The 22,531-nt window shown below is 31.7% G+C and overlaps 1 protein-coding gene and 1 non-coding gene across 30 annotated transcripts in view; one reads left to right on the forward strand and one right to left on the reverse strand.

The window, feature by feature from the left end:
* RIMS2 (regulating synaptic membrane exocytosis 2) overlaps positions 1–22,531 on the reverse strand; it is a 511,671-nt gene that overhangs the window by 153,806 nt on the left and 335,334 nt on the right. For 12 of the 29 annotated variants that reach the window (XM_064476903.1, XM_064476904.1, XM_064476906.1 and 9 more), the window contains one exon: positions 6,932–6,964. The exons of the other annotated variants lie outside the window; for them this stretch is intronic. In XM_064476903.1, coding sequence (XP_064332973.1) covers positions 6,932–6,964 — 33 coding nt within the window. The remainder of the gene's footprint in view (positions 1–6,931; positions 6,965–22,531) is intronic. 29 annotated transcript variants of the gene reach the window in all.
* TRNAV-AAC (transfer RNA valine (anticodon AAC)) lies at positions 1,853–1,927 on the forward strand. The gene has a single exon. It is a non-coding gene; the product is annotated as a tRNA-Val (tRNA).

Below are 22,531 nucleotides of genomic sequence, written 5' to 3' on the forward strand. Positions count from 1 at the left end.
TTAAAAAGCAGAGGAAGAAAGTGATCTGAAAACAATCCTGACTCATTTTTACCATGATTTTTGAATATTTAGTTAAGTATTGTATATACGTTAATACTTACTAACTTGCTAACTAACTTTGACTTAATAATATGTACTCTTTTCTTTCAACTGAAATAATTTTTAAAATATAATTTAATCATAACTTACCTATCATCCAGAGCTACACTTTATTCATTCCTCTGCCTGCAAATCTTATTTAAAATTCTTTCATCTGCCACTGACACTTAAATGCCTTTTCAGAAAAAAAGTTTTATAGCAAAAATAATTCTCTTCTGAACTTTAATGCCCTTACTTCATCTTCTGTTTATGGCTCTTTATTACATATATACCTCCTGGCTCCGAATCATAGCTGGTTTCTTCCTATTCTTTATCAACAGTAACTTTCATACATGATGTAGTATGTTTATATATATATATGTACATACACACACACACACACATATATATATATATATACACACACACACACACACACATATACATATACATATTACACTTGAGACTTTCTTGGTTGAAATACTACAATATTACTTAATAAAATGTTAAGCTTAGACTTATACAAAATATTTCTCTAAGCCACTGTGTCTCTTGTAACATCTAAGCTATTTAGCACAGCAGTGAACATAGAGTTGACACCACATGTCTGCTTATGAACTGAGTGATTTACATTTTCTGATAAGATTTCAGTGTACTAGGGTTATGGTTTTCATGACTGAGCAATCTCGAGTACCTGCATCTTAGACTTCTGTCATTAATATTAAGTTTAACCTGCATCCCAATGTTCATAGCAGCACTATTTACAATAGCTCTAAGGCATGGAAACAGCCTAAATGTCCATCAACAGATGACTGGATAAAGAAGTTGTGGTATATTTATACAATGGAATACTACTCAGCCATAAAAAATAATAAAATAATGCCATTTGCAGCAACATGCATGGCCCTGGAGAATGTCATTCTAAGTGAAGTAAGCCAGAAGGAGAAAGAAAAATACCATATGATATCACTCATATGTAGAATCTAAGGGAAAAAAAAGACAAATGAACTTATATATAAAACAGAAACAGACTCACAAACATAGAAAACAAACTTGTGGTTACCAGTGGGGAAGGGGTTGGGAAGGGTAAATTGGGAGTTCAAGATTTGCAGATACTGATTGGTATATATAAAATAGATAAACAAGTTTATACTGTACACCACAGGGAACTATATTCAATATCTTGTAGCAGCTTATGGTGAAAAGAATATGAAAATGAATATATGTATATTCATGTATGACTGAAGCAATGTCTTGTACACCAGAAATTGACAAAACATTGCAAACTGGCTATACTTCAATTTAAAAAAAATAGTAAGTCTATTAGAAATAGGATGTAATCAAGCACAGAGAATATCTATAAAATGGAATAAAATGTGTAATGATTAGATTGGTAATAAATCAATAATGGAAAGATTCGGGAAAATTTCAACAACAGTTTATAAGCGCTTTTATATTTATATACATATAATAATATAATATAATATATATATAAATATAAATATATATATATACACACACACACAGATACACTTAAGTTAAATTTCCTCTACAATGAATATTACTTCTCTTTACCTTTTAGGACATAACACAAGTAGAAAAAAAAATGTCAAATGAAAGCTCACAGTACTCAAAACATGGTATATATGACAAAGAAATATACGATTTGAAGCACAAGTTTGAAATAATACATAACCATGGACAATATTCAGAATAATTAGAGAAACAAGACAAAAAGGAGGAACTGTTTTCATGCTAAAAAGAATACTATAGGGGAGAGGGTATAGCTCAGTGGTAGAGTGCATGCCTAACATGCATGAGGTTCTGGGTTCAATCCCCAGTACCTCCATTAAAAAATAAATAAGTAAATGAACCTAATACCACCCCTGCCAAAAAAGAAACCTAAAAGGTAATTTAAAAAAAGAATACTATAATTGTAATAATTTTGAAAAATTTCCCTTAGCTAACCCTAACCGGATATGAAGAAATAATTTTACTAAAAATTATAGGGCATTAACTAGATTTATTGTGGTAATCATTTTGCAATATATGTATATGCAAATTATTATGTTGTACACCTTTAATACAATGTTACATGTTAATTATATCTCAAGAAAGCTGGAAAAAATGTTAAAAGAATTTTTAAAAATTTTTAACTAAAAATTATAATTACAAAGTCACTTATTCCTAATTACATTTTTATTAAGAATGATTTAAGCTCTATTCAACTTGAATTGTTAAGCATTTCAAATTAACATAAGTAGCTGGCAGACTAATGGACCAATGTGAAATAATAATTTTTAAAAATATTCTTCTAAAACTTGATATAGCACAGAAGCAACTATAACAATAATGTAATAATTAGTTAATATAATATTATATTCGGTAATATAATATAATAATAATTTACCTAAGCAATTGGTAAGAAAAACAGCTTTCAAAATATCTTTTGAGATTTCCTTATGAATAAAACTAATGTATTATATAAGCAATACGACTGTCAGATGCTCTAGACCAAATCTGGAAATAATTCTGAAAATTTGTGTAGCTGAAACTTGAATTTAAAAACACGAGTAGATGTTGCTTTATGGATCCTGTTACCAAACAGTAGTTTAAAAATCTCTTTTGTATCATTAGCTCTTTCAAATGGTCGCTAAGACTTGTTTACAATTATCTAAAAAAAATAAGATTATCATATGAAATTTCATAAGACTAAGAAGAAAAAAGTGTAAACCCTAATAAAGCTCACTACTTCTCACTTAAAAGAAACTTGATTATGATTTGTAAGGGCTAAAATCAGTGATTTTTTTGCTGCTTCAAAATATGTGATCAACTCCATTCCTTCATTCACGGTGTAGAATTACGTTGCTGTGACTATACTTAGATTTATTAACATAAATGAAGGCCCTGTGATTGTGATGTAAAACATAAAACATATACTTCAATCTAATACTTCAAGGAAATGATTAGCTTTATCAAATGTTTCACTATCAAATTTGGGGTTGAAGTAGTAACAAGTGGTGTTGGTAGAGAAAAATCTTACGTATTCATTAGGAATGTGAGTTACAGGTTAATAAAGACACCATATTTTATTGGTCATAAACTCCAGGCAATTTTTGAAAAGCATTAACTTTATCTAACTTTTATTAAAAACAAGTGAAATCCATTCTGAACTGCTTGTTACACAATTTACTGCTTTCTCTTCTAAAAGTATTTCCTTTTTCTCTGAAGCTCTTCTTATTAGCTTCTCTACCATTCCTTCTTTACTCTTACTTCCTTTGGGACAAAATGCGCCACTCTTCATTTATCCCTAGGTTTAGGAGAGTTTGTGGAATCTCAAACTTAGTGCTAGTTGATACAGACCAAGCCCCCACTTTTAGTATAAGGGATCTACATCTAGAACAGAGAAAGCTCACTCTTCAGCTTCTTCACACCAGGAGGAAAGGAAGTGTTTCAGGTCTATAGCTACAACTGTAGTTTTAATTTATGAGAAAGACTTCGATATGTTTTGTTAACAATTAAAAGTAATTTAGTACCTAATATCTGAATACAGTAAAATTCTCTTCCCTCTGTCAATTCCACATGTCCCAGGTGCCATTTATTTCTTAAGAAAGGGTGCTTCCATTATTTTTCTCCTCTTCCTAATCTTCCAACTCTCTCAATTAAGCCCTTTCTTTGCTTCTTGTATATCATGTTCGATGTGTTGAATTCCCCCCAGTTTAGCTTAAATTCCTTATATTTCTCCCTGTCTTCTCCCCTACCAAATTAAATAGTTCATTTCTTCCTTTGTCCTAGCATCTGTTCCTTTCTTAATATTTTCCAATAGGTACCGGCAACTGTACCTATCCTGGACTTCTTTCTCTAATTCTTTCCCATTGCTTAGAGACATCCTCATCTTGACCACTGTGGATTCTGAAACCCAGTTCCTTTTACTTAAATCTTATACACCCTCAGCATTATCACAGAATGCTCATTCCACTTCTTAGCCTTAATAGAAAGTTAGTTGATATTTTAACAAGAATACTACCTCCCTCAGAAACACTTTGAGGAGAAACTGCTGAAAATTCTATACCTTAAATACTACAGAAGCCTGGAAGTGGTATCAGCATTCTTCAAGGTCTGTATTGCTAGTTTCTAATTTCATGTAAAATCTACTCCTTTTATATTCATAATATCCTTTCTGCATTATCATCTACTTCCCAGGCAATTTTTATTCATTTTCTATCAACCTTAGGTCTTCAGTGACATCAATGCCTATATAAACCCTAGCATCAAGGTTTGGTGCTTTCCTTGCCTTCCCAAACTGTAATCCATGCTTTATCTCAGAAACCTACTCCCAGGACCAAATCTTGTAACTTTACATTATGTGAAATTGTCTAGTATCTGAAAATTCTAAACATTATTAAATCAAACTCTGAAAATAACATCCTCCATTTGCTTCCATTAGCCTTCAATAGCACCACAAAATCCAATTCTTTTATTGAATCCCTTCTCTTCCAGTTCATGGAAAACACTGTATCTAAACATGACTTAACAAGACAACATGATTTAACATGATCAGCATCTTCCCAAATCTCTCTTGGACACCACGTCAACCATTTTCCTTGCCAGCCACCCTCAATATCCTCATCCTATTTTTCTTCCTATTATAACTGCCTACAAACCTTCAACCTGAGATTCTAATGATTACATCTGAAGTGTGGTAATGAGCCAATCACACGATCTTGGAGAATCCCAATGCCATCGCAAGTTTAAGCCTTCACTTAAACTATCAACCATTCTATTTGTGTTCCGTGAGCTCCTTCTCCAATCCCCCACTGTAGCTACTCTTAATTTGATAAGTTCCCCAAGACTTCAGGAAGCCTTGTCTACATTCATCTTCACTTCTGTTCTTTTAGATCTCCCTTCCTTTCTCTTCAGTCTGTTCTCCACCCTCCACAATTTCACTGAGGCTAATCAGGCAAAAATCATTATTGATTGTTTTATGATTTAACAACATATTTGTCTTTCCCTGGAATTTTTCTCTGTTGAGTATACCCTTCCTGAAACACCTTCCTTTCTGAATTTTGTTCTTTTCTAGATATCCTACTGTCTTTACACGGCTCTTTTCAATGTAGTTTTCTGGCTCTTGTTTTTTCATCCACTTAAATGTAAATAAATGCAGATACCAGAATTTTGATTTCTTATTCTTCGTATGCTTCTAACAATTCCACTCATTCCAGTGGAATCCGTTAAATGCTGATACTCTACGTCTCTAGTCCAGACTTCTCTCCAGAGTTCCAGACCCATACTTCCAATCTCGCCTATTTGATATTTATACCTGAATATTCCAAAAGGGCCTCAAACTAACCCATCCTCAAACTGAACTCTTTATTTTGCCCCTAAAATTTGTCCAACTTATATTTCCTGTATAGATAAACTATACCATCCATCCAAACATTTCAGTCACCTGAGGTTATCTTGTTCCTTCTTTTCCCTGCATCAATAATATCCAATTGGTAACTAAGTCTTATAGATTCTACATTTTAAAATAATTTCTCATGTATCAACTACCTCTCTGGATACCTCAACCCAGCCCATTGTCATCTCTTTAACTGATCCATGCAATGTCCTCATAAACGACCTTTCTGTTTATACAGCTCGAGTCCAATCTTTACCCAGCTTTCAAAGTAGTCTTTTTTGATACAAATATCTGATTGTGTCCCTCTCTTGCCTTACATGCTTCAATAACTTACACAGTTATTTCAGGAACCCTCCCCTGCCTACTTTTGCTTAAATTTGTTTGAAGTCGTTTTGTCATATTTTTTTCTCTGCCTGAAATGTTCTCTACACATCAGGTCAACATATTTCTAGTTTTTAACATTCAACTCAAGGGTCATCTCTTCTGTAACGTCTTTCTTGAACTAATATTCATGGTGGAAATAATCACACCATCTTTTGTGATTCCACTGTATGTTTATCTATCTATCTATCTATCTATCTATCTATCTATCTATCTATCTATCTACCTACCTACCTACCTACCTAATTATCTATCTATCCATCCATCCATCCATCTAGATATAGATACCCCATAGTACCTATAATATTACTGAGTTTACCTGTTAGATTCACACTAGGAAAAACCCACAAGAATAGGGGGCTATTTTATGTGTCTTGTTATTTCCAGCACCTAGAACAGTACTATACAGCATGTGCTTAATAAATGAGTGTTGAATGAACGTTCAAGTTTTAGTACCAGTGTTACTTGTTTCATGAACCCTTTTTAGGCCATCTGTTTGAAAGAAATTTTATCTGACTTTATAACTTTGTAGAACATATTGTTAGACTCGTCCATACTGGCACATAAACATAGCATGTTTTAACTCCTCTGTGATATTTATAGCTTGTTTAGGGCACGTATTAGGTCTTTAGTATTTTCCATAATCTAGCACATTGCTGAACTCAAGATAAAAATAAACTACTTTTAGAATTATGTATAAAAAAGTTGAAAACAAGTTTTAAGCCTAAAATAACTTGAAGAACAAGTTATAATTTATTAACTTAATCTAGTTGACTCTATATTAATATACACATATTTGAATCTGGAGTTAGTTACCCAGTATTGGAAAAATACATATATACACATATAACATAAAATTAATCGTTTTATTTTTATTCCATCTAATTGGAGCAGAGCTGTTAAAACCTGAATATACAACTACCTAAAATAAAAATGCCTGCAGATTTAACATTTTGTTAATATTAGAAGAGAAAGAAAAATTATAAAGCAAATAAAAAATAGTAAAAAAATTTCTAAGACAAGTTAGATAAATGAAAAAAATTATAAAGAAAAGCAGTAGAAGAGACAGACCTGCATGTCTTCTCCTTGTGGTGTCCACTTCTTCTGTGATCACATCGTGTAATGGACAGACATAGACAAAGGAGATGGGTGTGAGTGGATGTACTCAAAAGGTAAAAAGTGACACTGAAGGAAAGGGCCTCAGATCACTTTGAGAAAGGCTCCTGTGCATAGTTGTAGGGAAGATATAATCAAATACATACCATATTAAAAGAAAAAAAAAGAATACAGAAGAACTGATGGTGAACTGGTTAAGCTACTATGGGTTAGCAGAATCAGAAAAATAAAGTTAGTGTAGAGATAAAGAGGATTTAAAAGTTTACAATTATTTATGGACAGCCAATCCTGAACACTGATGCTGAAAAAAGATACCATTAGTAAAAACAAGGTTACTTGTATGATCATATTGTTTAAGACATTACTGTATCCATTTAAGATCTGTGAAAATACTTATAGAAATTTTAGATATCATCTCAAGAAAAGAATTTAATTAAATCATCTTCAAAAAGAGCAACAATAATAGTTCCAGCAGATTTCTATGCCTTTTAAGTTTCCTAAAATGATCAGGGCACACATGAAAATAAGTATGGCCATCAGACCAGTAAGTCACTGAATTACTTCAGTACAGCAATATATTGTCAGGAAAATATTACAGAGAGTAACAAATATAATAAAACTCATTATAAAAAGAGTATCTGAAATATATGGCTATATTTAAATACTAAAAATTCAAGTTAGTCTTCAATTTAGACAAATTTTCTTCGATCATATTCCCTGATAAGGCTTGTTTATTCAGAAAGTTCTTACAGACAGCCATAACAGATCACTGACTGTTCCATTTAAATTTGCCCATCCAAATCTAATATCTACTATAACAGACACAGCACATAATTTGGGAACACTTCAGCACATAATTTGGGAAGATATTTTATACAGCCATTAACCAGGAAATCTCTACTAAACTGAGCATTCTAAGAAAAAATTTTTCTAAAGGTATTAGTGAGTTAGTATTAGTATGACTGATACAGATGAACAACATAACACAAAACCAGAACGTCCTATTTTAATTACCTTCTTAGCTTCAAATCTGGTATTACTAAATTCTTAAACTAAAACACCACATTCATTTCTGCAATACCTGTATCATAATTTTTGAGTGATTTATAGAAAAACATGTTATATAAAAATACCTTTGGAATATTGATATATTGAAATTATAACTCGAGAGAAATCTTTCCTATAACAAATTTATCTCTTTTCCTGAATAATGAGAAAACAAAAATTTTCCACTAGGAAATAAGTGCTGAGATAACCAAAACTTCTTTTTCTAAGAAAAAAGAGAAATACTAGCATGAATTATAGAGAACTGAAAAAGAAATGACATATTTTGAAACTTAACAATATCATTTTGATTGTAATGTGAGCACATCTTTGACTTATTCAAAATTAGACACTAAATCTCATCACAGTTATGTAACAAACTAGACTTTGCTAATAGGATAGACCACTAGAAAAGTATTACCTTCCTGAAATGTATTCATACATTAACGTGCTAGATGCCATATTTTCTTTCACATCCCCAGTCCACCCATTTCTCACAGAAGATAAAATAGAAAACTCTTCGATATATTAGTATCATAGGTTAATGCTGAATGGTATATTTTGCATTATTTTTTAACATGCAAATTTCCCTACATACGTATTTACCACACTACTAAAGCAGTTTCCACACATGTTAAAATGAATTTGGTGTGAATTGGATGAAATAACTGCTTAAGTATATTCCATCTCAAAGATTTTTTTTTTGCAGAAAACACAAAAACAACATAAATAAATGGAGCTTCTTTCTCTACCTAGTATTTTCCTGTATCTTGAGCATTTTATAATGGTATTGAGGCGATGTTTTTCATCTTATATGGATTCAAAACATTCAAAATTCTTCTCAACCCATTCATTAATTTATTATAGAGAATAACTGAATAGAGTCCAAGTGACTTACCCAAGGTCACAAAACAAGTTCAATGGCAGAACCAGAAACAGAACAGAGGTCTCCTGATTACCAGGTCAATTTTCTTTCTACTAGATGCTATATGACCCAATAAAAACATGTGAAAATAAAAGCCAAACAAGGGAAAAAACCTTTTCATGGTGACACTTGGACTTGATACTTTAATATATAGTACTGTTTAGAACAGGTTTAAAAAGAAGTACCATGGTACAACTAAGCAAATAATTCACCAATGCTTTTTACTCTTGGGAGGAATATAGTAACACTTAGCACCAAAAATTTAATTGTTTTTAGAAAATAATACAACAGTTACATTATAGAAAAGGATGAAAATAGAAGAGTTTCACAATCTAACTAAAGTGCCCAGTAAGTCATTTTTCTATCACTTGTGTGAGTATGATCCATTAATAGATCAAAACTAACCTTACATAAAAACTCACAACTTTAATGAGCAGACAGAACACTCACTTAAATCATAAAATCTCAATGTCTAACTTTCAGTTATACCAAATATTTATTTTTTAAATGTTTGGCTTTCTTGTCTTCTCTGTGGTTACAGTTTTTATTATATACTATTTGTATTAAAACAGCCACATTTAAAAAGAGAAACTTATAGTCAACAATACCATTTAAACAGCTATGTCTTATTTAAGTGGCAAGAAACTATAAAAACTCATTTCACAAATATTATTGTAATGATTTGCAGACTTCAGTGAACCTTGAAGAAGCTGAGTATCCCATTCACTCTTCCCATCTCCCCGCTTTTCCTTTAATCATTACTTTGCCACAAACATTTTACTTTCAATGTTGTTAATGGTACTTTGATTAAGAAGTCTTTCCAACATTTTATTTAGCCAATAACCACTTAGAGTGATTAAGAACAGTAAAAGTATACTCTCTGTTAGGTGTCTGTTACTATCACAACTATGGCTGCATCTTAGTTTCAGACTCAGAAAATATAAAGACTTTGTAATAAAAATACACAGTATTTTGGGAGGGGTTCATTCCATCAGACGAGCTAACAAAAGAGGAAGTATTTTCATATATTATACTGAAATATATTTATAAAACATAATGAATAACTCATAAACATCATTTATAGTAATTATTATGGAAAAAAATTTTAAAATTTAAGGTACCATCAAGGTGCAAACTATAAAAAGAATGGGGTTTTTAGTTAAGTAAAATAATACAACATATATATATATACACACACACACTAAAGCTGCCTGTATTGATTCTTAAAATTACAAAAACCTACTGAAGATAAACAGATATATAAAATAATAATTTTCATTTGGCTATATGGTAAAAAAGTAAGTTTATGAGACTGAATATAATATCAGCTTTTATGTAAAATTGTGTGCAAAGCAAAATTCTTCTTGCCAATATAATATATTAACAAGCATTATATTTCAACTGAATACATCTCAAGTTCAAACAGAAATAATAACCTGTAATCAACTTAATTTAAAAAGACATAGACATGAGGCTTGTTTATCCATAAATGCAGTTTTTAACAAGGGCATAAGATATCTATTTGAAAATCTGATGTCTGGCTAACAACAGACATGCTATTGGTCCTATTATCAGATTTAACTGTACTTGAGTTAATATAGGTCCTATGGGAGTAAGTATTCTCTTAAAAAGATTCCTGATGATGAAACAGAAACCTCAAGCCTAAGTGTGTATTAGAACTTGCAGATAACTAAAAGTTAATCATATCGTGAGGGCTTTTTAAAGGTCACAAGAGCCTTAAGAATGTTTCCTTCAAGGGGAGGAACAACACCTTTCAAAACGAAGCCTAAATAAGCGTCTATTTAGTAAGCGCCTCAACAATACAAAGATGAGGACAGACCTAGAATATAAAAACAAAATGTGTACCAAGCTTACCGATTTCAAACTAGAACTTCTCTACTGTGACAAAAATGTTGCTGAAAAATTCCCCAGTCTAAGTGAATTGGATTTATTTTCTAAACTAATTATTACTTTCTATAATTTCGCCAACAACCATAAAATTATTGAATATTTACAAATTCTACCTGCCTACTGAAATAAGCAAAGTACAATCTTTAAAAATATTAAGCTTTTAAAAACAGTAACAAAAATGTTTATCTTTTAAATGTCTTTTTCCTATCTGTAGCTGTGTCATTTTTTTCTGATTCTATCCTTAAAGTCTGACATGTAAGGCAATTTTAAATGCAGAAGAAAAACATACTTAGAGTACTTATTGAAGGAGTTTAAAATAATTGATTTCCAAACTACAGCATACTATTTGTTATAAAAAAGAAAGTCACTGAAGTACAGGCTTGGCCTTATCTGTTCATAGGAAACTCAGTCAACTTAAACGAGCAACTAAATTCATAAGTCCATGAAATCTCACTTTATTCACAGAAGAACATGCTTGTTAACAAATAACACTGTATTTACATATGAAGGTGTCAGTAGTACTTAATTCCAAACTTCCATCAGTTGATTTGTGTTCTACAAAAAATATTTAACTTAGTTTATTACTTTTTTCTGCCAAAAATAAAGTATATTGACTCTATAATCCAGAAATAATCAGAAATTACCAATCTGCTAATACTGACCAAGAACACAACCTCGATGCTTTTTTCCAGATTAGATGGATTAGACTAGCATCTACTTAGAAGACTAGATTAGAATATTGACTTAGACTGAAATAAATTGTTTCTGTTAGAAAATGTCAAACTATTCGAGAATGAAAGGAAACAAAAGTCCATAACATCCAAATAGTCAAGAAAAAACACTGAAGTACAAAATTCACTAAAAAATAAAATTTTGAATATTTACTTTTCCTCTTACCTTAGGATAAATTTTATAAAACACAATTCCAGAGGTTGAGCTAAGTTAAAAAAAAAAAAAATCCCTACCTTATCCATAGTTACAGATTCTTAAAGAATACAATATGGAAACGTCCATGGTAGAAAAAAATTAAAGCTTAATATATTAACTAAATCTTACAATGCCCAAACTGGGGAAGTAAGCACACACAACTTGTAAAACACAACTTGTTACTTTGAATGTTTTCAATTTACAAAATACTGTATATTCATACAGTAACCGAGCAAAGTGTTTCATTGCCGTCACTCTTCCAGAAGGATTTATCCTCCAGATAAGATACCTCAAGGTAAGTAGCACTGTCACATTTCAGGGTAACTGCAGAAAGGGTAGCTACGTCAATTCAAGATTTTTCTAGATAAAGTGTATGTTCCACTTGGAAAATGACAAATCAAGGTGGACAATCCTTTTGTGAATAGTATCAATTAATCCTCAAACATATCAGAAATCATTTATAATTATATCTCAAAGCAGAGTCTGAACTATTTAACTCAAGAGTTCCTCATTTTGGAGAAACTGAAAAACTTTATCAGTTCTAAAACATTCATTTAGCTGATAATTGAAGTTAGCTTTCTCACCAGACTTTTTTGTGGACTGAGTTTAAGTAATATATAAGATAAAATATTTTAGGTAAAAATATGCTCTTTTCCCAGATACCACTCTAATTACTATCAGAACAGATAAATTCATTAAGTGAAAATAATAAATTTCAACAGATTAAACCTTGTTTTCAATCTTTAATAACATTACATTATTATAGGCCATAGTATTCTAGTCTAGAATCAGACTGTTCATTGAAAAAACAAACAACAGATTTTCTCTGCTCATATGTCCTTGATTTGCATTAAGAATGTTTTGTTAACTTTACGGCCTGAACAAAATCTAACCCACATTCTACATGAGGAAGACATTTAGTGATTTACTCTGAACATTACCCATAAAACCTGTGCTTTAAAATCATTTGTAGAATTCTTATCTTAATGATCACATCAAAGATGCTAATATGATAAACATCATTATATTTTCCAGGGATTTTTATCTATATTGCTGTCAGTTAAGTTAGAAATACTGAAAATAAATCACCCATTCTCTCAGCACAGTCTACTTCAAAGATGTCAAAACTTTTCTTAAAAGAAGCAGATATGAATCCATGATACTTAAGGTTCATCCAAGTATTTGCTGATCCATTTTCTAGACTACATAATGCCATGTAGTCCTCCAGTTCTACAGTCTTATATTCAAAATAAAAATTTAAAGTGATGTTTTAACTGTTAGTATACATCCTAAAAATGGCAAAATCCCCAGGGGTATTCTTGCATAGATTTTCATAAAACAGCAACAGAAATAGATAACAATATATGCTATTGAGACATAGCCAACTATGCATCTCAGGTTTGAGTTCAAGTCCTCACAAACTTTTTCTAATACCACAAGTTTACTACAATAATCTTCTGATGAAGAATATCTGACAATTAATGGAAGATGATCTCTTAGATTTTAGTGAATAAAGATTATGTATTAATAAACACTGATTATAGTTACTAGATTATTAATATGGTATATATAGTTAAATATAAAATAAAGAATGAATCCAAGTACATCTTCTGTAAAGTCCAGACTTCTAAACATGATGAGGTGTAATTAGCCCCACCTGGTATCCCTCTATTTTCCTCCCGTTCTATCACTCCAAAGTTTCAATAATTAAAAATGTTCTCAACATATCCCACCATTCTTTTAGAAACAAGCAAAAATATTTATGAGCACCAAAATTTACTGCCTTAGCATATTGCATACTTACTCACAACATCTATAGTTTGAATTGCCAGGAATTTTCCACTACATAGAAAAATGCACAATTGCCAAAACAGAAAAATCTATAAAAACTTTAAGCACGACATCAAGGCACTCTAATAATATTAATTTTCCTCTACTGCACACATATTCAGCTAGAAGGCTTAAGTGATTAAAAAATGCAATATATGAGAATACACAAATTAATAATATTTAAAGGAGATGTTTAAAATTTGTGAGATTTAAAAATATTTCAGGAAATATTGCATACTTTCATGATTTTAATATACAATGTAACTTATTTACATAGATATATATAGCCACAAACATATTTATGTAAGCAGTCATGATGGCAAACAAGACAAATAAACAATAGTTTACGACCAAGGATAACCCATATCACACACCACAGCAAGGAGATATTTTTACAGTAATAGTTTTTGTTACATAAATCATAACAAAAAATCAATTTTATATTTACTTCATTTACTTTTTAAAATCCCCTGAACACATTAAGCTCATTATTATTTTCCAAATAAACTGACTCTTAATTGAAGATCTGAAACAAAAAAACACATTTTTCTTACAACTTCTAGAGTATATTTAAATTCCCAATGTGAATTCTAGTTTATTTTTTAAAATTTTCAGTATGTATCCATTTCACTAAAAGAGAATTCACAGATTAAGTCATTGGCAGTGTGGCATTTTTCCTTGCTCTCTAGACTTACGTAACAATACTTTTTCTCAAAACACCCAATTCTCCTTAATAGCACTATCACAAATATAATAGATTAGTAGTGTAACTTTTTAATTTATGTATTTTTGCCAGAATGTAAGCTCTATGAGGGCAATTGCTGCATCTCTCTTTTGTCTATTTCAGTAACTCAGTGCCAACCATAATGCCTGGCATACAACAGGATAGCCATGAATACTTGTTAGTAAGTTAGTTTAACTTATATATTGACATATTTTAAACTATATGTTTCAGAGATTTAACATGAATTGAGTCACCACATGAAAATACATTAACCCAGTAACTACAGAAACAGCCATTTTAATGATGATGTTATTATAAAAATCCATCTGCATTATAAAATTTTGAATAAAATTTTTAATGTACTTTCATCCAATTACTGATTAAAAGTAGTACTGATTATTCAGTTGATTGATTATCTCTAGACTTTGCTTCTCTTCTTTTTACTTCTGGTTCAAGTTTTGTCTTCTACTTAGTTAATCATATCTCCCCCAAAAAAGAGAAGAAAGAGAGAGGAAAATAAAATCACTTCATTTCAAATTATTGGTAGAATTAATGGTTTGAAGAGATTATTCAATTCACATAACATGCTACATTTTGTGTTGCAATATTTTAGCTCAAAAAGTTGTAAATAAATCATTACCAATTGGTATAATACCTCGATAGCATTTGCAATTAAAAATAAGGAATGACCGACAAAGACAAACTTTAAAAAACTATGTTGAGCTTTCTATAGTGCTTTTTACGGAGGTAAGCACCTCTCATTAAGGTATTTTAATTTGGGTCAAAACAGCCAAATATATAAGTTATCATTTGTGCATAAGTTTGTCATTTTTTCCCTAAAGAAACAATCTAAGAAGTAATTACTCTTTTCCTCCAAAATATGTGTAATTAGTTTTCTAAACAAATTTTGAAATTAAGTTTTCACCACTGCAAGTGGACTCTATACACTATAATGTTCACACCACAGTGAAAAGGTTGAGGTACAACAAGCACACACATGTTTAAAAAGCATGAACTGCAATGCTTATCGCCTCATGCTTTCAGTGGTTTTCCAACTCCTGACAAACCTGGCTCAGAGTGATGTTTCTTTGTTGGCAATGGTTTGTCATCACTTAATGTACCATTCACCTTTTTCTGCTGGTCTTCCCATGTAACTTCTAGTATAAATCAAAAAAATTAATCAGAGCTTGTCAGAAACATGAGATAATTTGTGTAATAAGAACCTAAAATACTTCATGGTCTAATTTTTAAAAAATATTTTCCCCCTAAATTCTTCCATAAACTTCCAGTAGTACATAGTTAATGTTTTACATATAGGAATATGACATTTAAATTTTTTTCTTGGATTTCAAAATCCAAAGCACTTACGTTTACTTCCCAGAAATTCCAAAGTCTATTTTCAATAAAAGATAATTGAAGGTATGAAGAAAATGATAATTTAAATAATTTGAAAAAAATGTGTTCTTAAATAATACTGATTTATTTCAGAAATAAACATTTTGCTACACATTATTTTAGTGTGATAAAATGAAATGTTTATATGGAACTAAAATGCAGAGATTTTCATATATATCAAGAGAAAATCCATAACACATTTTAATACATGGTAAGATAAAATGGTTATTTATTTTACTACCATATTTAGTATTTTCATTAAATGACAGAAAAAGGTATGTACTATGTGATATTATGTCAATAAAAATTAGTAACAGTTTGGTATCACTGAATATGAGTTACCTAACTTACCTAAGATCATTTAAAATTATTTGTAGTGTGATTTAACATTCATTCATTCAACAAATATTTTTTCAGCACCTACTATAATCTAGCCATGCCTAGGCATTGAGGATATAATAGCAAAAGCAAAAATTGACAAAAATCCATGCTCTCATAAAGTTCATATTCTAGTGGGAGAATTAAATTACAAATAAGATAAATGAGTAAAATATTTTGTGACTTAGATATTGATAGTGCTAAGACAAACATGAAGTAGGTAAGAAGTAAATGAAATGTCCAGGATGTGATGAAAGTCTGAATAGAGTAGTCATGGAAATCCTCATTAAGAAGGCAAGTTTTGAGTAAAGAACTTAAGGAAGTAAGGGGGTTACCCATATTGTTATTTAGGGAGGGCATTACAGGCAGAAGAATACCACAGGCAAGTGTCTTGAGGTAGGAGCATGGAGGTCTCTGTGGCTGGAGCAGAGTGATCGAAAGGGAACGTCATAGAAGATGAGGTTGAAGAGGTAATGGTTTGGGAAGTGGATGAAGTACAGCTCATGTAGGGCCTTGTAGGTCATGTATCAAAAGACTCATTGGTCATCATTTCATCTCTTAGTATTATTCATAAACACTTAAGTATTCACCTGCCTCTTTTTATTTGCATGTTTATAACGCTACCGTGACCACTTGCGTACATTTTTGTCCCCATGAAGTTTTACCATGCCATAAATGACTCTCTGGTACTTATCCACCTTTGGCCATAAATAGTAGAATACTAACTGATTTGATAATATTAAGCTAAGCAAAACATAACTAGGAAGATAAAATCACTGTCAAAAATGAAAAAAAATGCTATATTGCAACATCAAATAAAGGTGATCTTGGAAACGCTATCATCTTTGATTACTGCTAGAATTGGCTGCATTAAGTATAAGGGTTTTCCAGTTCCTGGATCTGAAGTAAATGCTATTAATAATGGACATTTTATTCTGGTCTAACTTAAGTCAGCTCCCACAAGGAAACACACTTCTTGTTTTGGGAGTATTAAATTTACAATTGGGTGTGTAGTTGGCCCCCTGATTTCCTAATCAGTAAATAATCTGATAAAGATGCAATATAGAATTCCCAAATAGTCACAATCTGGATAAAGACGATATATTTGAATCAACTGCTAGTGGAAAGAGAAGCCTGAAAACCTTTAAAGAATACAGAAATATTCTAATAGATTTTGAGACTCTAATTAAGCCCTTGTTTGTTAAAAAGAACAAAGGAATCATCTGTTCCTTAACCAAAGTTAGTCTGTAGTAATACAAAAACAACAGACTAATTCCCCCATGATGGGGAAAAGAAACTCATCAATAATACAGTATTTCTGAACTTTGAATGACCTGTACTTTTGGTTATCTACCAATATACAACATTTAAAGTTTTACAAGCAATACAGAGTTGTACCTAAAATCAAATTTTCTAAAATCATTTGTCCCTTAAAAAGTTCTTTCACCTTTCACCATTTGATAAAATCTGAGATGATCCAAAAAAGGAAGACACACTATCTTTTGAAGTAAGGTTGAATGTGTAGAAGTAGAAATGGCTTGTTTTGAAAATGCCTTTCTATATGTTGGTAGAAAGTATCTTCTGAAGTGCGGAGCTAAAAACCTTAATGGTGGTTAATTTTTAAACACTTTCTCTGAGTCTACAAACATTTTACTTGAAGAAAATCTATTATATGAAAGTAACAAAAAAAGCCTCATAACCATCCATTTATAAATATCAGCCAACACAACAATGAAACAAGACCTAAATCAAGGCAATCAGTGATTGATACGAGAGGTTAACAGATACGTTACTGAGCTAAGCCAGAAATCAAGGTGGCTCTTAGCAACATTTCTGCCATTAACCTTAGACAAGTTTCATAAGCCTATCTGCCTCCAATCTGTTACATTCGAAATTTAAAAAAAAAAAAACAAAAAAAAACTCCTCTTGAAATTTCAAAGGTAACTTCCAGCTCTAAAATTAGAGTTGCTCTTGCTTCTTATCACTGATTAGTCTGATTTTCCACTTATTCCAGAGACGATAACATTAAGCCACTGAGTCTACAAAATTTTCTAAATGTTCTAAATGTGGTTATTATCAAACCCTCTGCTGAAACCCAAGTGCCTACTTTAAAACAGAATTAAAGTCATTAAAAGAATAGAACTGACTACCGATTCATTAATTCCCTGTCCCCCAAATAATGCAAAGAACTACCCACACCTAGCCCTCTTTGAATTTATAGGTTACAAAATTAAAAAGAAAGATTTCAAGTAATTAAATCAAAGTCATCTTATGTCAGGAAAATGTTCAAATTGTTTGCAAACTGTTTTAGTTATATTAATGAAAGATAGCAAAAAAAAAAAAAGCACTTAATGTGCAACAGCCTTTTCTATTAAAGGACTATTTTGATTAAGTTAAAAAACAGTCTTCTTAACATTAAATAATAAAGATATTCAAATTGAAATTTAAGTGCAAAGTGGCTGCCCATGATATTATGTTATCTACTACCAAAGAGTAAAAGTGAAAATCAAAGATACATAGTGTAATTTAATTGGAAAGTATGACTTTGAAAAATATACATCACATTGCTCAGAAGCAAACTTGGAATCCATTAAAGGACAGAAAAGAATTTGTTGTGGTAATTGCATCAAGTAAATATTCAGTTGTGAATTTTATTTGTAGTGGGGGCAAGTTTAAAGATTGACTTAATAACTATTAGATAATTTTAAGAATGATTTACTCATTATGACTTAACTATGAGATGTTTTTAAATGACATTTTAAAAAACCATATGTCTGCAAAATAACTATATTCCAGTTTTCATCACACCATACAGCTACTCCTATATCAAGACAACAATTTAAAGAGCACAAACGCCTATATTAGCAGATTATATTTGTATACTATATGTTTTAATGTGCTTTCACATATAGCATCATATTTGATCCTATAAAACACAGAAAGGACTTTCTATCAGGTGGTTTCTATAGGTAAGTAAACAGAGCTGATTAATAAGGCTAAGAACTTAATAGTTATCCTAGTTTACAAACAATTTCACACACATTACCTCATTTGATTCTCTAAATAGCATTTGGGGAATAAAAAGCCAAGGTTCCAAAACCTGTGCTCTTTCTCTAGCACCATACCATCTTCCTAAGATTATGTTATTTTCAACATCAAACAGAAGATGGCTTTAGGATTGCTTGTAGCCATACAAGCCATACAAGCATGCCATGTTTTGAAGAACTGCTTAAGTTAGAAAGATACAAGGTGGAGGGGGCTCTCTACTAAATCTGATTAGTCAATTGAAGCTTTTGAATAGAAGAAATGAAATGAGCAAAAGGAAAAGAAGTGCAAAATAAGGAGGAATGGCCTTCAGGAAGAAAAGGAAAGGTTAGGAAAAGAAATCAGAAAATACTGGTTTACAGTTAAGTAATGTAAGCGAGCATACAGTTGACTACTGAAATGGCCTAAACAGTCCTATGCCCCAAGTCTCTTTCTTTAAAATCCCCCTTGCTCACTGTCATCCAGTTACTATTCCATAAAATAGATGTAATTGAATAAAATATATGATAAATTCCTTACTATTTTAAAGTATCCCTGAATCTCTCCTATTTCAATTATGGTCAAATGGTCATTCATCTCAGTGGGCAGAGAATACTGTATTTAGGAAATATCCACCAATGCCACTATAAAATCCATTCCTCTTTAGATATTAATCAAATTTGGAAGTTCAGACATGGGTACTGGTACTCTCCTCGCCCTAGAGGCATTCACCAGAATACAGTGGGGCAGGGAAACAAAGCCTGTCCACTCTGTAACCCTAAACGCTATCCAATCCCTAGAATGCTTACAGAAGCAAGCATCCATAATGAAGACTGTCAGAATTCTTTTACTGCTTTTTAGTTCCTTTATAACCTGTTCTTCCCTCTCTTCCTTTTCCCAGGAAAGAAAATTTATATACTCACTAACAGACAATTAGCAGGTTGTATTTGTTAAGTTCCCAGAAACCAAACAATAACAACACAAACAATAAACTGGAAACAAAACTACTTGAGATTTTACTGTCTATAAGCCACATCTCCAAAATCTTAGTTTTTGTTAAAAATCCTTACAGGACACTATTTTTACAGAAGAGGAAACAGGTTCAGAGAAATTAAAAGCCTTGCCAGAGATCACGTGCTTAGGAGTAGAACTGAGGTTAAGAACCAATTTATTTACTTCCAATGGAGTTCTACAAACATTACAAAACTTGAAAAGTCCTAATGGTTTAAACTTAGAGAAGAGTATGCTAAATATATGCATGCTGAGTTTTACATGTGGATTGAAACATACAAATATTGCATCTTATGCAATAAGTCATACTGCAATCCAGTCGATTTCTTTCCTCCTATTGTTCCGTGTGCAAACTATGTGATCAAGAACCACATCGAGGTTACTATTTTCCTCAGAACTACTAAATAATATGTATTGAATAATTGGTTCAGAATGATGGGCATAATCAGGTTTAGTTTTACTTTTAAATCCAAAGTTTTCAGATTGTATGCTGAAAATACAAAATTACAGCAAGAAATACTAGTATTTACTATGTGACAAGTATTGTTATAAGCAATTTAAATATACCAAACTATTTAAGAAAGTTAATTTATACCATATCTACATAGCAAATACTGTTATTTAGAGTACATTTGGGGCTAGTTTGAGGCAGAATTTAACATGATCACCCTCCCAAGGTACCCAGTGCTCTACTACATTTTTTAGCATCTCTCTCTCCACACCTGACTTTCTCCATTCACAGGCTCTCACTTGCTTCCTGTGAAAATCTGTATGTGGTAACACTTCAGGTCAACGCTCTGGAAGGCCTAAAAGCTTTATATTATTAAAATAATTAAGACATTAAAGAATATCAGAATATGAAGTATTATCACAGTAGTGGGAGAAATATTTGGGGCAGAAAACATGCCCAGAACACGTCAAAACTTACCTCCTCTATATGTATTACAATCTTAAAAGACTTTATGTAAGTAACATGCTATAAAATAACTCTACCAACTATGTTTCATTTGTTGTTATGATTATATCATTTGTTTTTTTCTTTGAAGCTCCCCAAAGCAGGGAATATATCTTACTGATCATTACATCCTCAATGATTACCTAATACAACAACACTGAAAAGAGCAGATACTGGTTGAATTGAGCTGAACTGTTGGCTAATATCTAAAACAAAACAAATGGCTGAAACTCGTGCAATGAGAATGCCATTCACTTGAAAAGGCATGGTACATGAATGCACAAGGCTGGGAGTCAAAACGAGAGATCTGCTACTATGCGGATTGAAGAAAGCTAATTACCCTTTAGAATTCTGCTTTTTTAACAATAAAGAATAGCTGTTTTATTTAAAGATTTCTAAGGCTCCTTCCAAATCTAAAACTCTTGATTCTAAATCTAGGAGAAAAGCTACAGAACACTCATAAATATCTTGGTAAACTATAGGCAGATGGCTCAGGACCAGACGGTTCTACAGAACAAATTGGTAGATCTAGATTTAAAAGCCAAAGAATGAACACAAAGTTTCCCACATATCCTTCATGTGTGCTTGTTCCCCTGACCTCTCCCCTTAGCTCTAGATTTTTATTTCTTTTCTTCTCTTTAAGCCAAACTCTTTAAAAGGTGACTATACTGCCTTCATTTCTCTCCTCTTTTAAATCCAAATTGAACTTTTACCCTCTACAACTCCACCAAACCTGCTCTTTACAAAGGTTAACACAATGACTTCCTGCTTGCCAAATCCAGTGTAAAATGTTACACTCTTGATAATCCTCTTCTACTTCACGTGTTTTCTTTAATTGTACTCAAAGACACTATAATCCATGATTTCCCTACTGTTTCTCCTCCTACTCTTTCTCAGTCTCTTGCTGCTTCATCTTTTCAGCTTCTAAATATTAGAATAGTTCAGTTCATTCTCCTTGAACCTCTTCTTTTAGCTATCTACACCTGTAATCTCAATGGCCCTTGTGGTTTTAAATCTCTCCTTATAAGAATGACTCTCATACCTCTAACTACAGTCCAGATCTCTAACCTGGAATCCAAAACATATTTCAAACTGCCTTTGACATCATATCTTAGGTGTCTAACAGCATCTCTAACTTATATCCCAAACTGAGCACCCGATACCCCCACCAATTCTACTTTCCTCAAGTTTTTCCCTATATCAATGAATAGAAACTCCATGTTTTTCCAATTACTCAGACCCAAGACTTGGATGTTCTCATTGCATCTCTCTTACCCTGTCAGGTAATTTTGCTGGTTCTATGTTTAACAGCTATCCAAAGTCCAACTACTCCTGTCACTCTGGTCTAAGCCACCATCACCTCTTTCCTGGGTTATTGGGAATGCCTCCCAGTAGTTCTCCATATTTCCACTCTTGATTCTTTCAGCTTAT

This window comes from Camelus dromedarius, chromosome 20 (genome assembly GCF_036321535.1).
Source record: "Camelus dromedarius isolate mCamDro1 chromosome 20, mCamDro1.pat, whole genome shotgun sequence".
Lineage (NCBI taxonomy): Eukaryota > Metazoa > Chordata > Mammalia > Artiodactyla > Camelidae > Camelus > Camelus dromedarius.